A 16872-nucleotide genomic window follows, 5' to 3' on the forward strand; every position below is an offset into this window, starting at 1 on the left:
TATCCAAATTTCACGCAAATCGGCACACATGCTCTCCATAGTCATGTGATCAAGACGGGTTTGTTTGATTTACGATTGGCTTCTAAACTTTTCAGAAGTAGCCCGCTTTGTACCCGCTTTGTACAAATCGCCACAACTACTCAACGCAGCGTCCGATTGTGGTGAAACTGTGCATGCATATTCCCACTAGGCTTTGGAAGAAATGCCACTTGACAGTTTTCAAATCAGCCTCATGGTGGCGCTACAACAGGCCAAGCCGCGACACACACACACACACACACACACACACACACACACACACACACACACACACACACACACACACACACACACACACACACACACACACACACACACACACACACACATTTTGCCAAACATCACACACACACTCCTATCCTCCTGGTGGAGACCTGTGCCCAGAAGGGCACTTTTTCTAGTTCTTCCTTTTTCAGTCTGTTCTTTTTTGTTCGAGCACCCGTTGAATTAACCCGGGATGTGCGTGCACCTCCTGACCACTAAAAAATAAAGTCGTAGCGCGCCACTGAGTGGCGCACTACGAGCGGCGCACTACGAGCTTGTAGATCTGCTATTTTTGAAAAATCGAAGAACGACTGACATAGAAACATAGCATTTTCAGAAAACTGTCAGGATGTAGAAGACAAAAAATAAATAAATAAATAATTTGTTTTGGGGACCCCCCAAAATAATTTGGCGACCCCCCGAGGGGTCGCGACCCACGGGTTGAGAACCCCTGCCTTATACTACAGTGTGACAAGCAGCCTACCTCCAAAAAGCTGCTCCTCCCTGCAGAGCAGCTCCTTGCAGGCCTCCTCCAGGAGACCCTGTTTCAGCTTCTCCTCCAAGCTCAGCACCTCCTCCCCTGCTGCAAAGGTCAGTGGAGTTTCACTAGTTTTCATTTGTATTACGGTTTAAGACTCAAATGTCAAATATCTAAATATTGAATCAAGCAACTGAAGAAAATGGTCTGCGGTGCGTCACAAAAGCCAGAGTAGACAAAATATTCATATTTGAACTGGGGAAACCCCCCAAAATAATCATATTTGAACTGAGGATATCACTCCCAAATAATCATATTTGAACTGAGGACCCCCAAAATAATCATATTTGAACTGAGGACCCCCAAAATAATCATATTTGAACTAAGGACCCCCAAAATAATCATATTTGAACTGAGGACCCCCAAAATAATCATATTTGAACTGAGGACCCCCAAAATAATCATATTTGAACTGAGGACCCAGACAAAAATAATCATATAGAGGGTATACTATACACTTGACATCAGCGTCATCATACGTGGAAGTTATGCCGGAAGCCTACTGTGGCAAAACAATACTTAAAAAAAACGACTTTCTGGCCTTGACAGCCCATACATCCAAACAGAAAAGTGAAAGTCCTATATCTGATTGCATTAAATGACGTTAAACTCACTTTGCCACTCGATTTGCCACTCAGTGTATGCATGTGCATGCCTACTGTATTTTAACTGAGGACCCACCCAATATATAGTCATATTTGAATTGGGGACCCCAGCCACACTGACAAGCATTTGGAATTGTAGTTGACAGACAAATATTGTACGGATATAACTAAACTTTGCTGTTTCATAGCTTTGCTTAATTACTGATTCACCCTCCGCAAAGGAGTTATAACAAACGGTCTGGTAATTGTGATTTAACACACACCAATTGTAACATTTATATTACTCAAACATACATAGCCTCGACGTTGCAATAATGCCCGCAAACAATCACTTGATTTTGGCCATTTTATTACTATTATCTCATAACACACTCACACACGTACAAACATACTTCTACTAAACTTGTGTACAGTATAAAGCCTTATTTGCCTTGTCTGGCCCGTGTTTAGATCTAGTACAATAGCATTGATTGCCCTTAATCTGACCATTACAAAGGAATCAGAGACTGTGGCGTTTAGGTAATAACTGTAAACACAAAAGAAACACAAGATACATACTATTAATTCACATATATAGCGACTGCATAGATGCATCATTTAGAGCATTTAACGAACATATAACACATTACAAGGACTTACTTAAACGCGTCATCCCGTCTGTTACATCGTACTGAAAGAATGAATGAAAACACGTTCTACACATCCTGCCCTGTGCATAGCTCGCCTCTTCCTCTGTCACCCGACACTTCCTACCCCCATACCATGTGTAGTATGACCTTGCACATTCCACATAGTATATAGTATTGGTCACACATTTATCCCCCAATTAGCTGTATTAATATCTACATCCCTGAGACATACTGTAATTGGTTGATAAGAGGATCTCTGTTCTTATATAACACAGAGTATTTACTGTATAGGCAGTGAACTTAATAGCACCAACATCTATACATAAATGACACAAACATGAAGTTACAAATATAAGCTGGGCCGGCACTTCATATTATAATGATCCCACTCACGGAATAAACTCGACAGATATTATAGTGAAAATAGCAGATCTGCAAGCACGTTTTCTAAATTGTTGCCTCTTTCTTAAATATTATTTGACAATTTGGCCAATGTTTTTGAGGTATTAAAAAGGTCTTAAAAGAAACCCTAACCCTAAACAAGAAAGAAAGAAGGAAAAAGAAGGCTATGGTTAGCGAAGTGTGTTAACTCACCGGGTGGCCTGTTGTCCTCAGCAGAAGGACAGGCGTGATGTTTGGACTTCCTGTCCTCTGTGGGATGTCTCTTGGTCCTCTTGACCAGCTCGGACAGCTTCAGCTTGTTCAGGTATTTGCCACGCGTCCCTTTGGCTTTCACAGGCGGCTCCGTTTCCACGTCCATCATTATCACTTATTCGAACCAGCTGTGGCTGGCCGCCGTCTCTTCTGTTGAAAATGAATCGGTCAATAATGATTGCTTTCTAAAAGCACCACTATGTAACTTTCCTCTTCTTCTACCCTGGATTTGAACCCGGTTTCTCTGCGTTAAGTGCTGAAATATTTACCAATTGAGCCCGGCCTGCTTGCTCAGGGGATTAATTGAATCTTGACCAAGTCAGAATTTGTCAGATCCTTGCCCTCATTTATCAATTGAGTGTAAAATCTGCCCCAAATTCGAGTGTAGGTTTCGTAGTACACCCACGTCGGGTCGGCATTTATAAAGTGATCGCAGACAGCTGATCCTTCCTAATTTCATTCATAGCAGTAATAAATGTGACGGCTGAAATCAATCTGGCACGCCCTGTGAAATCAAGCCTTGCCCTCGTTTTTGCGACATCAACTGCAACTGCAATACGACCTGGAAACCATGGATACAGGAAAAACTTGCTGCCCGCCTCACCCCCCTCTCTCATACACACACACACACACACACACACACACACACGCAACTTGCAAGCCCAACTAACTGGTGTGTATCTTAAATAAATAAAGAACGAACACCTGCATGAATTAAATAAAGCTGTAGGCCTCCTACCCTGTCTGTTTCCCTCTCACCGCTTGCCTTTCTGTCATGTCCACGCACGCACGCACGCACGCACCTCAAGGCTACATGACACATCGCATCGCCATGAATGGAATACGTTTGTAGGCCTATAATAATTTTACCCATTCGTGCGCAGTGCACGGCGAAGGCGATCAGTGAGACTGCACACTGCTGTGATAAGTCCTGTGGGTGAGTGATGCCTGCATGAGAGATAGGCTACCATGTCAGTGTCGTCAATGCAGTCATATACGTTTATGGAGTGATTTGATCATTATGAACGAATCATAAACATATGGATGAAGGTTTGCATGTGTGCTGGTATGTGCTGGGCTGGCGACGCACGCCGCGGCCCCGTCCTCCCGACCCCCGAAAATGATCTCGCTTTTATCTGAACTGTCAAAGCGCTTATTTCAATGGTGAATGATTAAGCCCCTTACGCCTATAGCCTGCTACAATTGCAAATAGGCAAGCTGTATGATTGTCATTGTCACTTGGAAATAAAGGCGTGCAGTCCATGTTTTTAATAATATCACAGTGATATTATCTGTTCTACGACAGAAAAACAGGTGAGGACAAAGCGTACGACAGCTCCCGACCAGACGTGATTTTTGTCCTGGCTCAAGTTCAAATTCATGCTTTGGCGCAACTCGTAAATGCCGAAAATTGCGGTAATTTCAGCGTACACCCATATTTTGGCGTACGCACGGTTGATAAATGAGGGCCCCTGTGTCTAGGTGATACATGACCTTTGAAATTATATAAATGTCTCAATAGAAAAGTATAGGGACAGAAACAAACAACCACCCCAACAGAATTAGACAAAATGACAGAGACTTTAGCCTAAGTAAAAGTAGGAATAACTTTTCCATTCGGCCCAATGCAGACATGAGCCTATACTTAGTAAAATGATTCTATTCAATTTGTGTTATTATTTTTTAGGTACAAAAGTATACTTGTTCTAAATCCCAACAGTTTTTTGTGAAAAACGTATGTTGCTATAATAATAATAATAATAATAAAACTTTATTTGTATAGCACCTTTCATGACATGAAATGCAGCTCAAAGTGCTTTACACAAAAAAGAAAAGAAAGGCAGGGCATAAACAATACAGTGAGGACATGAATAACATTTTTTTTAAAAGACAGATAAATCAATTAAAAGCAAGGGTGTAAAAGTGGGTCTTGAGCTGAGCTTTAAAAATGTCTACAGAGGCATATAGGCATATGTAAAATGTAAAATGTAAAATGATTGTAAAATGTAAAATGATTGTAAAATGTAAAATGATTGCTGACTGGGTTAAAGAAAAGAACGAACCTTTCTGCGTGCTGCTGCTTTGCTGTAGTGTTGGGTCGAGTGACTGCAAAGGAGCAGTCACTTTGCTTCTACAGTTACAAGAGACATAGGGGATCGTGTTGCCTTTAATATCGGTGTAAGGCAGCACAGCCTTTCCATGCAAAACACTAACAGCCACTCTCAGGGAACGGAGTGTTGTACCCCCAGATATTAGGCTATGCATTAGATCAGACTCAGTGGTTCCTTTTAAACTTTTGATAACATTTGATGTCTCCCCAGCCCAGGAAACAAACTAGCAAAACTAGACGCTCCACAAGCTCACAATGTGACATAATGCACCGTGAGCTTGTAGATTTTGTTATATACACCTTTGTTTTTCATTTTTGTATTCATGAAATTATTATATATTATTAAAATAAATAAAGATTCATTTTTATTTGTGAACATTAAAAAAATAAATAAACAATACATAACCTTTTGCAATAGGCTACAAATGAAATAATATGCCCCGAAAACTCAGGACCTATACAAATGTGTTACAACCTTGAGAACAACCTTGAGAACTATGCATTTTATTTGATTCTTGGCCATTTGGGATCAAATTATATTGTTGCTCTGTATGAACGATTACCGGTATGCATTGATCTTCTTCTCTCATTCACAACTGAGACACAATTCGAGGTAGCCTACTCTCTACAGTCCCTTGCAGATTTCCTTAAAGGCCAAAATATACCCTATGATCTGTTGAAGCGCCACTAGAACACAACACCAGTCTAGTAGTGACATGTGAGCCACATCAATGTTAAGTGTCTGTGTCGCTGCTGTAATTCTATATCTTTACGTTTTGTTTAGGTGTAAACTAGGCATATAAAGATCTCTACATGAGTAACATTGCAAGTCCACTTTATTAAAACAATGTTGTTTATAGTCCTGTCGTCCTGCCAATCAATCATTCTCTTTAGTCCGTGAGCCAGGGGGGTTGGTCTGTACCATCTGGCTGAATAAGGCTCATAGTGATTTTTGTGAAGGTATACATGTCTAGAGTTAGAAAATATGTGATAGCATTGCACCCGTGGTAGCTTTATGAGTGCTATCATGCATTTTATTTTATAACACTAGGCGAAAATTGCATGGATCAATATGAAAAAAAATAGTAATACACCCCCCAAAAATGATAGAAAAGGTTTAAAAATTGGTTCTGGTACCTCTAGGCATGCTTAAGAATATACTGAAAATATAGGAAAATATATGTTCTGGAAAGGCGTCATTTTCAAGATGGCGTCCAATATGGCTGCCAGGAGCTTAACATGGCTATAACTAATACTAATTCATCATTATTTGGGGGTTTAGGACTAAAGGAATGTGGCTGAATCAGTGAAAGTGATCAGTTAATTATAGGGATGTGCCGATGAGACATTTTGGCCGATATCGATATCCGATATAATTAATTGCTGTTATGGCCGATAACCAATATTACCAATGTCGATCATTTTGTCCATTCTGAAAAATCCATGTAACAGGGTGTCTGCACTGCAGGCTTAGGCAAGTCACATCTAACTTAAATACCTTTATAATATTGTGAGCTTGTAGATCTGTTCAAACTGTTACTTTGGGCTTGTTTATCTGTAAAGACAGACCGATTCATTAATTTCATTTCATTTTTTTCATTTTTTTATTACTATTTTGAAAAACATTTTTACAAGCTCACAGCAAAAATGCCCAAAGAGTTTAGGTATAATAAGGCAAGGTAGGGTATTTTTGGTCTTCATCCAAATAAGTAGCAGAGATTTGCTCAATGAAAACCCTCGCCCTGATAATGTTTAACTTTTTCCTGATGTTATTACGATTAGACGTATTTAAAGAGTGATCTAACGCCCCTATTTTCAGCTTTGAAGGTGACTGAGTGTGTGACATGTGTGACAGGACAGATAACACAACACAGTTTGCAATGGGCGTCACTGAGGCTGGCACTTAGGTGATTCATAAGACGTCCTGGTACCGCTAGGCACAATGTTATGTACTCTGACTGCTGGCTGGTAAACTCTGCATCCTGGTTCTTATCATCTCTCCACTGTGTACAGTCACATGAGATCTAAATGACCTGACTGCCTTATTGGTTATTGCCTTGTTGGTCCACAATGTGCTTCTGCATTTGTTTTTATTGTCTCCACAATAAAAAGGCATGGGGAGAGTATGTTTTGCACTCCGTTCGTGTGTCCGTCCGTCCGTCCATCTATCTGTCCGTGTAGCTAATCTCCAGCACACACTCCCTGGATGCCAACAATGAAAAAAAGAAGGAAAGAAAGAGAAATGATGGCGAATGGGAGGCCGACTGGCCAACCGGGGCCCACCGATCGCCACCGCAGCCCCCAATGACGTGTTTTGACCCAGCGGCGAGGACCGGGGGGCATTTTGTCTCCCTTATGTTAAAATATAAATGAGAAAAGACAAAGGAAATAAACGTCCAAAAATAATAATAATAATGATCTTTCATAATCCTTAACTTATGTTTATGTTCGAAAGTCGGGCAGATACTGGCACTGAGGAGGATATTGGAAGGGGTATGGGAGCGCAACCTGTCAGCGGTGATCACATTCATTGACTTCCAAAAGGCTTTCGACACCATCCACCGGGGGAAACTCATGAGTATTCTACGTGCCTACGGAGTTCCAGAAAAGTTGGTCCAGATGATAGAGTCAAGCTACAGCCAGACTCGAGCCAAGGTCCAAGTTCGGCCTCAAGCTCAATACCAAGAAAACAAAGGTAATGACAGTCAACACAAAACCATTGCCACTGCAGACGGGACGGTGCTCGAGCGAGTCGAGGACTTCAAGTACCTCGGGGCCTGGACTGCCTCAACTGAAAAGGATCTGAAGGTTCGGAGAGCACTTGCCTGGAAAGCCTTGCACAGGATGAGGAGAGTGTGGAAATCAGACATGGGAGAAGACCTTAAGAGGCGGCTGTTCATAGATACTGTCGAGACATGGACCCTCACAGTACAACAGGAAAAATCCCTGGATGGAGTCTACACAAGAATGCTACGAATGGCACTAGGTGTCACATCAGAAATGTGGACCTCTTCTATGGGGACCTACCACGGGTCACGGACAAAGTCAGAGAGAGAAGGATGAGGCTGGCAGGGCACTGCGTCAGGTACCCAGAACTTGAGGCAAGTAAATTGACTATGGGAGCCAAACCCAGGGCAAAGCCAAGGGGGGGAAAGAAGCGTACCACCTATGTAGACATGCTGCGGCGCGACAACTCTGCAGAGCTCAATAACCTGATGTTGGATAGGACATTGTGGAGGGCAGCGATCCAGGAATCCTGAGTTGGTGTTGGCTAGACCTCACTCTCGCAGTTACTATGTTCGAAAAAGGAGTAGGGAAAAGTTTATTGAAAAACGTAATCGGTCTGATTAATCAAACTGATGCCGATTAATCTAAAAACAACTCAAATCGTCCGATACCGATGTGTTTGCCGATTAATCTCCCATCACTAGTTAATTATGTATTGCCAAATCCAAAATGGTGTCCATACCACACCCAAAGTGATGTTCTATTGTACTGCATTATGTAAAAACAATACAATTACAAAATGAACAGAATAACTGTCACATAAAATCAATTTCTTATAAGTAGGTCAATCTTATGTGCTAAAGGTCAGGTCAATGTCTGTCTCATAAGCAGGTGTGTCCAAGCATGCAGCAGATACAGTATGGTCACTGGTTGACATGCACAGTATTCACCTTACCATTGATATGCAGCTGTTTGTTGTTGTAACCTACAGCAGGGGTATTCAACTAGATTGAACTGTAGAATGATGGTGTGTGGGGGGCCGCACAGCGTGCACGCTTTACTGAAAATGTGGGGGTTCTCAAAATGCATTTGTGCTCAAACACAAAGATGTATACATTTGTGCACAGTAATGAGCAGGATAATATGACTATACAGCTATATGTTACCATAGAATAGATGTAGACCTATTTGACAGTGCATAAACATAATTGCCTTGACATTAACGACCTTCAATGGGACAGTCCTGTGCAACCTCATATCCATGTGCAAAGGCAAGATCAGAGCACAAAATACTTTGCTGGCAGGGAACTTCCCAGACTACCCTGATGTGCTGGGTGAGTTGGGTGTCACAATGTAACAATCTGTTGCTGCTGTTGTACCACGACAGTTGTACTCATATACAAGTGGAATGTGGCAGACCACCAAGCTCAATTTGAAAGTTCAGGTGATGTCACACAATTTGGATGGGAGATCCACATTTTGCTAAGGGTGACCTGACACCTGATGAGATGTTGAAGCTACAAATGAGAAGTGATGTTGATAATAAAGAGGATATACTTTTGACAATGAGGTAGATCAGGATTTGGGTAAGATATTGCTGCCAATCAGGAGGGCTAGGGGGATGTGGTAGGTTGATTTTATGTTCCTGATTATGAGTTGAAGCTTACAGATATTGAATGTAGTTGCAAAAGATAAATATTATCATATTTTCTTATGCTATTATTACAAATGTATAAGTATAAGTTGTTATAGAAATATAAATAGTTGTTTCTGTTTCATTGACCAGACCTTTAACATGTGAGATTGACCTGATATAAAGGCCTTTTTTGATTATGCCAATTACCAAAGTTTGGGCAACCAAGCTAAAATTGTCCCCAAATACAAATCAACAACAAAAACGTAATATGAAACAGCATTATTAGGTTTGGTATTGAACAGATAGAAGTGTCAAATGGACTAAAAGGTGATGTAATGGTGAACGGAAAGTTATCTTATGCATTACTTACACTGTACACTTACACTATATTTAGTTTATTGAATTTCATAAAACATTTCATTAGAATTTATGTTCTAAGATGGTTTTAAATATTTACAGTTATTTACAGATCCGGGAACCTTTGTGCTGTATCTTTCATGAAAACAGAAGTACGTCTCATGTAATATATAGTCCCTATATGTTGTCTCTACTGTAATAGATAACATTTCTAGATGTGCTAATTTTAACAACTTTTCAGAGAAATATATAGTATGAGCTGTATCCCAACCATTCTTCAAAGATATATGATCAATAATAGGAGAGAACCATCAGTTTGAAGTAGAATGTTCCATTCGGATTTTGAAAATTGAGTTTTGGCATGTGGTTATAAATGGAGTGATAACACACAGAAAGCTACCACAGATGCAATGCTATCACATTTTTCCTAGCACTAGGGATGTAAACCTTCCCAAAAATCACTATGAGACTTATTCACCCCATCGGTACAGATGACCCCAGATTTGGGGTCCTGGCTCACGGCCTATTAGTCTAATGTCATTAAACTCATCAAAATGGTAACAAGGCCTACAAGCTCTCGTGTCACATCATTAATTTGTGAGGGTATAGCTTGGCTATTTCTTATTTTATTTTTCATTTTTTTGGGGGAGACACTATTGCTATGAAGTAGGGTTATGGGGTTATGAAAAACGCTAATCACTAATAAAATATTCAATAGGCTCCTTGCAGCCCTAGTACCGTATGATGTCAATTGAGCCCTAGCATCCCTATTCACCAAAAGCAGATCTAAAAGCTCACAACATGGCAGCAGATCTACAAGCTCACACCATGACAAGCTCACAGCATGGCAGGTTAAAGTGTATGTGTCATTCTCACCAGTGGTCTTTTGCTGCCCCCTGATGGACAGAACTAAGAGGTGTAAAGAAAATAATAATAAAAAAATCAATCAATCAATCCAGATGAAACAAATACAATCACAATAAAATAATTTAAATACTTGGCCATAATATACAGGTCCAAAACTAATTCTACTCATCCAAAACACATTCTACTGGTCCAAAACAAAACCACTGCCTAGTCCAAAAAGGAACCATTAATGGTCCAAAACCGAATCTGAACTGGAGTCATGACCCATGAAAATTGGTCACGGGGAAGCCTGTGCCCTATGGATAATATCAAGGACCTTGCACACAGACCACACGGCTAAGTCGGCTACTTCATCAATCGACAAACCAGTTGGATTGGAAGTGATGGATCATATATTGAATAAATTGCATTTTTAGTAATTAACACAATGAAAGAGGTTTAAATATGTTTATATATGTGTATTAATTGACACTAAGGTTGAATCATTTGTCACCTGTATCTTCTCTGCAGTGCTGGCCTGGCACTCTTCTCTAGATTGGAGGGTGCCAAGTATTGTAGAGGAGGAGGGGTGTTTGTTCATGTTTGTATTATGTTTGGTCTTATTTATGTTAGGCACTGTAAATTAATTGGGCCTGTGACAAAATAGTTGAGTGTTTGTATAATCGTTTAAAGTATAGTAGTGTGTAAGATTACTCATAGGCCTTGTTTTGAGTTAATTAATTACCACTTACTGATTAGGGGATGGTTTTCCCCACCTGTTTAAGAGCAGGCATGCTGCAGTTGAGGGAGAGTTCAGTTCAGTATGAATTGAGGCTAGCCGGGAAGAACATCAGGGGAGAGCTGTGAGCCAGGGCCTCATTGAAGGAGACATATCCTGTAACAGTATTCTCAAGTTCCTGTTTGTTTTATAAACAGCTTTTGTCTCCACACGTCTCAAGATTTGCCTTTGACAATGAAAGGGGAATTCAGGTCAAATGTCCGCTAAATCTTGTCCCCACACATCTCAAGATTTGTCATGACAATCAACGGAGAAATTAGGTCCAAATTCCGCTAAATTTGATATGGAAAAAACATTTAAATCCTGTATTCACTCATAAATGTGTTTATGTCTACAGCCATCATCGTCAGGGACTGGGTGGAACACCTTGTGTCATTGAGGGTAAATGACAAGAAGCACTTGGAAAACCAGATGCAGCGGGGCAATCGTGCAGCCAAGGTCTGCAGAAGCCTTGGCTGCATGGGGAAAGACCACCTCCGTCCCCTCCTTGATGCAGAAAGGACCAGAGAGTAGGTAGAGTCCACAGAGTTTCCACCAAAGACTAACTCCTTAGTTCTTAACTCATATATTGTCTTTTCACAGCTGACAATCAACGGAGAAATTAGGTCCAAATTCCGCTAAATATGATGTAAATTGAAACTTGAAACGCCATTGACATTGAAGGGAAAATGTAAGTCATATGTAAACGAGAAGATCAGCTGCTAACCAATCACAGGCAACAGGCATTCTGATTGGTCAATATGAGATGATGCATGATGTATGATAAGAGCGCCCCTCACTTCTCACAGGTGTGATTTTTTTTTCTTATAGTTTAGTCAAGTGTTCATATTGTTTCCTATTTTTGGAACATTGTTTTTGGCTAGTATTATTATTATTATTATTATTATTATTATTACTTTTGTCGTTTGCTTGCACTGACTATTGCATTTTTGAGAAGTAAATAAAATGCCCCAAAAATGTACTTGTGGAGCTGTCTACTTCATGAAGCCTCCAGCCATTGGCCAGCATTATCACCAGTCCACAGAATAATAGTTATATTAGCAAATGTTTTTAGCAAATGTCTTTCTGCACCCCTCCATGCACATAAGCCAGAGAGATCAGATCGACTAAGTATCCAATGGCCCAAACGTTGCTTTGACATAGGTCTACCCAATGTGGTTCAACAAAAAGCTCATCCGAAGAACGCAATGACTTAGTGCGGTCCACATAGGCCTTGAGGGCCCTCACAGGACACAAGTTATGACGCTTCTCAGTCTCTGCAGAAACATGTGGAGGAGGACAGAACACCATGTCCTATTTGGAAACTGACTATGGTCAGGCCAGTCGTAGAATGGACAGGTTAGGATGGTTGATGTTCGAGTAAGGAGTTATACTGTCCAGTGGCTCGGACGGTGCGACTGGATTGATCCCCATATACAAGGAGCAGGCTTGGCCCGACCTAGGTCAACCGAGACTAACGTCATGGACAGTGAGAGGAGACCGACATCACCACAGCTGATGTCACGGACAGAACCCACCATACAAGGAGATCTGCAAGCTCCATATACAGTATGGTCTAGCGAGTATGACACAGCACCAATCCAGTGTCGTATATATTCAATGTAATGTAAGATGGCAGCCAAGATTTTGCCTGTAGCAAAATTTGCCACCAAGGTGACTGTCGGGATCCCTCTCTTCAACCTTCTGCTTTCTGGAGGGGCACCTTCAAGCAGCTCCGCGGCGCACTGGCACTGGCGTTCTGACTTAATTCATCAACCACAGGAACCGACACCTTGACGCACGCACCATGTCCCTTCTGTCTCTCAGCCGGCTAGCGCCGAAACTCCTTAATTCAAAGAATGCCACTGGTGTGCTTGTGGCTGCCAGACATGCCAGCGCATCAACGAGTACTAATCTGAAGGATGTTCTGTCAAACCTTATCCCCAAAGAACAGACCAGGATCAAGAACTTTAAACAGCAGTATGGCAAAACCAACATCGGACAGATTACTGTTGACATGGTCTATGGTGGGATGAGGGGAATGAAGGGTCTGGTGTATGAGACTTCAGTGCTGGATCCTGATGAGGGAATCCGTTTCCGGGGCTACAGCATTCCAGAATGCCAAGAACTGTTGCCCAAAGGTCCAGGAGGTCAGGAGCCACTGCCCGAGGGCCTATTCTGGCTGCTTGTCACAGGGCAGGTGCCCACCGAGGAGCAGGTGAACTGGGTGTCAAAAGAATGGGCCAAGAGAGCAGCTCTCCCCTCTCACGTTGTCACCATGCTGGATAACTTCCCCACAAACCTGCACCCCATGTCTCAGTTCAGTGCCTCTATCACAGCTCTGAACAGCGAGAGCAGCTTTGCCCGGGCCTATTCCGAGGGTGTCAACAAGGCAAAGTACTGGGAGTTTGTCTATGAAGATTCCATGGATTTGATCGCCAAGTTGCCCTGCGTCGCCGCCAAGATCTACCGCAACCTGTACCGAGAAGGCAGCAGCATTGGAGCAATCGACTCCAACCTAGACTGGTCCCACAATTTCACCAACATGCTGGGTTACACAGACGCCCAGTTCACTGAGCTCATGAGACTCTACCTCACCATCCACAGTGACCATGAGGGAGGCAATGTCAGTGCCCACACAAGCCACCTGGTAGGCAGTGCCCTGTCTGACCCCTACCTGTCCTTCAGTGCAGCTATGAATGGCCTGGCCGGTCCGCTGCATGGCCTTGCCAATCAGGAGGTGCTGGTGTGGCTGACAGCTCTGCAGAAAGAGCTCGGTGGAGAGGTGTCTGATGAGAAAATGAGGGATTACATCTGGAACACACTCAAGTCTGGCAGGGTTGTGCCAGGCTACGGCCATGCTGTTTTAAGGAAGACTGACCCACGTTACACCTGTCAGCGGGAGTTTGCCCTGAAGCACCTGCCCAACGACCCCATGTTCAAGATGGTGGCTCAGCTCTATAAGATTGTTCCCAATGTCCTGCTGGAGCAAGGAAAGGCAAAGAACCCTTGGCCCAACGTGGATGCCCACAGTGGAGTACTGCTGCAGTACTATGGAATGACTGAGATGAATTACTACACTGTGCTGTTTGGCGTCTCCCGAGCCCTGGGTGTGCTCGCCCAGTTGGTGTGGAGCAGAGCCCTGGGATTCCCCTTGGAGCGTCCCAAGTCCATGAGCACTGATGGATTGATGGGGTTGGTGGGGGCTAAGTCAGGTTGAAGAACAGGTCGATGGGTGTGGGGGGTTAGTGTAAAGGGAGATGAGGAAGAAGCATCACACATCAGACAAAAGATGACCCCTGTCCTTCCCAACCCCAGGGAAATGGGATTCAAAGAGACAGTATGCTTTTAATCTCAATTTAAAAAAGGCCTTTCAAATATTTATGCTGGTGGTGTTAAAGTTTGTTGGTTTCACATAGTTTTCACAACTATGGCCATACACACTTTAACCCCAATAGGCTTAGGCTCACTCAATGTACTATGAAAAGGTCAGACATTATTACTAAGATTTGTTCCTGATGTTCAGTGTACAGTGTTGCCAACTTAGCGGATTTGTCGCTAGATTTAGCTTCTTTCCAGACCCCCCTAGCGACTGAATTAGTGAAAAGCTTCTGGGGAGAAATCTAGCTACTTTTTCTGGTGAATTGGGGACAAATCGTGTTGACAGGCGCCAGAGATAAAACCCTAATATTTCTTCATTTTCCCTCTCAGCCTCAAATCCGCTAAGTTGGCAAAACTAAAAGTGCTCGGCGCGTCTGGCTCAGTGGCTTCCTCGGCTCGGTTATGTGCACAGACAGAGCAAGAAAGGAGGAAGCACTGGCAGCTCACTTTAGTCTGCTAGTAAAAATAAAATACACACTCAAATGCATAAAGTATTAACCTTCTAACTCCTGTATGGATCGGAAATTCGGAACAAAATAGCGTTCTAAACGTTAGTTGAATTGAGGTATGTTTTTTAAAATTACAATGCGTTTAAACCAGCAGCAAATTTTCCAAGTTCAGACCACAGCACAGAGGGCTCTGATCAGTCTGACTGAAACGAGCTGTCACTGTCGAAAAACCCCTACACATAACCACGCCCCAGCAACGGATCCACGAATCAGTTAATTCTATATATTCTGAAAAAGAACAGTTTCAGTGTTTTTTTCTAAAAACTTTAATTTACCTACCTATCCACGTCGTCGTATACACTCACTCTACTCTACACATTAGCACGGCAGTCGCACAGCGCAGCTTGTATTATTACTCTCGTCTTCAACAGAAGCAAACCTAAGAAGCATGTCTAAACAATACACGCAAAAGTATAGGAAGGAGTGGGAAGAAAATCCTGAATTCAAGGGATGGTTAAAGCCATATGTGGGCAATGACACTCGTGCATATTGCATGTATTGCAAATCTGACTTTTATGCTAAAGTTAGCGATATTAAAAAGCATGTGGCTTCCCAGAAGCACATACAAAAGGCAAAGCCTTACAATAGAGCTACCCAAAGCACTTTGCATACCATCAACAAGAGAATAGATGAGGCAAAAAAGGCAGAGGCAACTATTGCCATGGCTATAGCAGAGCACTGCTCCATGCTGGCATGTGACCACATTGGGGAAGCATGCAAAGTGGCATTTGCGGATTCCACTGCTGCCACCAATTTCCGAATGCATAGGACCAAGTGCACAGAAATCATACATGGCGTTCTGGCTCCATATTTTCTCAGGCGCTTGGTTGCGGATGTGGGTGACCAACGCTTCAGCCTCCTACTTGAGATCAGCGTGTCAAAGTACCTTGGTGTGGTCATATTCTACTCAAGGGCCGAGTCTACTCAAAGGCCCGCAAAGCTGGATCCTTTGGTGTCCGTAGGAATGTGAAGATTGGTGTCTACTGTACCGTCCGTGACACTGAAGTGATAGACGACCTCCTGGACTTCTGCGTGGTCCTGGGCAGGCCTGGTTTCTGCATTTCCAAGAAAAAACGGAAGAGACCGGACCAAAGCACCGTATCAGCAAGGCGCAGGCCATGGCTTGGTACATGGGAATGTTTGGACCACTTGGAGGCGCTTTGCTGTAATTGAATGGGCCACCAACTGTTTCACTTAACCTGAGGACGCCGCCCTGTACATTCCTGTACAAAGAAAAGCTTAAATTAATTGAAATGTATGAAAATGTGTTTTGTGCCAAAACCAAGCAGATTTGACATGTTGATCATGTTAACCCCTATCAATTGGTCCTGTCTGGTGGGAGGGGCCATGGGGGGTATATAGCTGCAGAGAATTGGTATTCCAGTCTGCTGTCTGCTGGTGTTGGACAAGAAGGTGTCAGTCTCTGAGGCGATATTTCGGTCTCCTCTGTATTTGGTTATGTCACTTATATGCACTTGGGGAAAATAAACCTTGTTCAAACTCTGCCCAACTGCGTTGCCTTGCCATCTCTGATGTTTATTGGGTCACATACTACCCTCACCTGAGACAGGGGTGTGACAGACAGGTTAGGATGGTTGATGTTCGAGTAAGGAGTTATAGGCCCTCATTTATCAATTGAGTGTAAATTCTGCCCCAAATTCGAGTGTATGTTTCGTAGTACACCCACGTCGCGTCGGCATTTATAAAGTGATCGCAAACAGCTGATCCTTCCTTAATTTCGTTCCGACGTTAATAAATGTGACGGCTGAAATCTATCTGGCACGCCCTGTGAAATCAAG

At 42.6% G+C, this 16872-nt stretch overlaps 2 protein-coding genes across 2 annotated transcripts in view; one reads left to right on the forward strand and one right to left on the reverse strand.

The window, feature by feature from the left end:
* The window catches only part of tnfaip2a (tumor necrosis factor, alpha-induced protein 2a), a gene marked incomplete at its 5' end in the record, with an annotated part of 29404 nt that extends 26566 nt beyond the window's left edge, over nt 1-2838 (reverse strand). Inside the window, 2 exons of the mRNA XM_079526429.1 lie at nt 788-886; nt 2670-2838. Coding sequence (XP_079382555.1) covers nt 788-886; nt 2670-2838 — 268 coding nt within the window. The remainder of the gene's footprint in view (nt 1-787; nt 887-2669) is intronic.
* Nucleotides 2839-12873: 10035 nt separating this feature from the next.
* LOC306940428 (citrate synthase, mitochondrial) lies at nt 12874-14596 on the forward strand. The gene has a single exon (XM_079525493.1). The coding sequence runs from the start codon at nt 12991-12993 to the stop codon at nt 14401-14403; it is 1413 nt and encodes a 470-aa protein (XP_079381619.1). The 5' UTR covers nt 12874-12990; the 3' UTR covers nt 14404-14596.
* Nucleotides 14597-16872: the final 2276 nt, after the last annotated feature.

The sequence above is a fragment of the Electrona antarctica genome (genome assembly GCF_951216825.1).
Source record: "Electrona antarctica genome assembly, chromosome: 17".
Taxonomy (NCBI): Eukaryota; Metazoa; Chordata; class Actinopteri; order Myctophiformes; family Myctophidae; genus Electrona; species Electrona antarctica.

Coding starts and splice junctions, on each gene's coding strand:
- LOC306940428 (XM_079525493.1), top strand. CDS start 12,991: ATGTCCCTTCTGTCTCTCAGCCGGCTAGCGCCGAAACTCCTTAATTCA.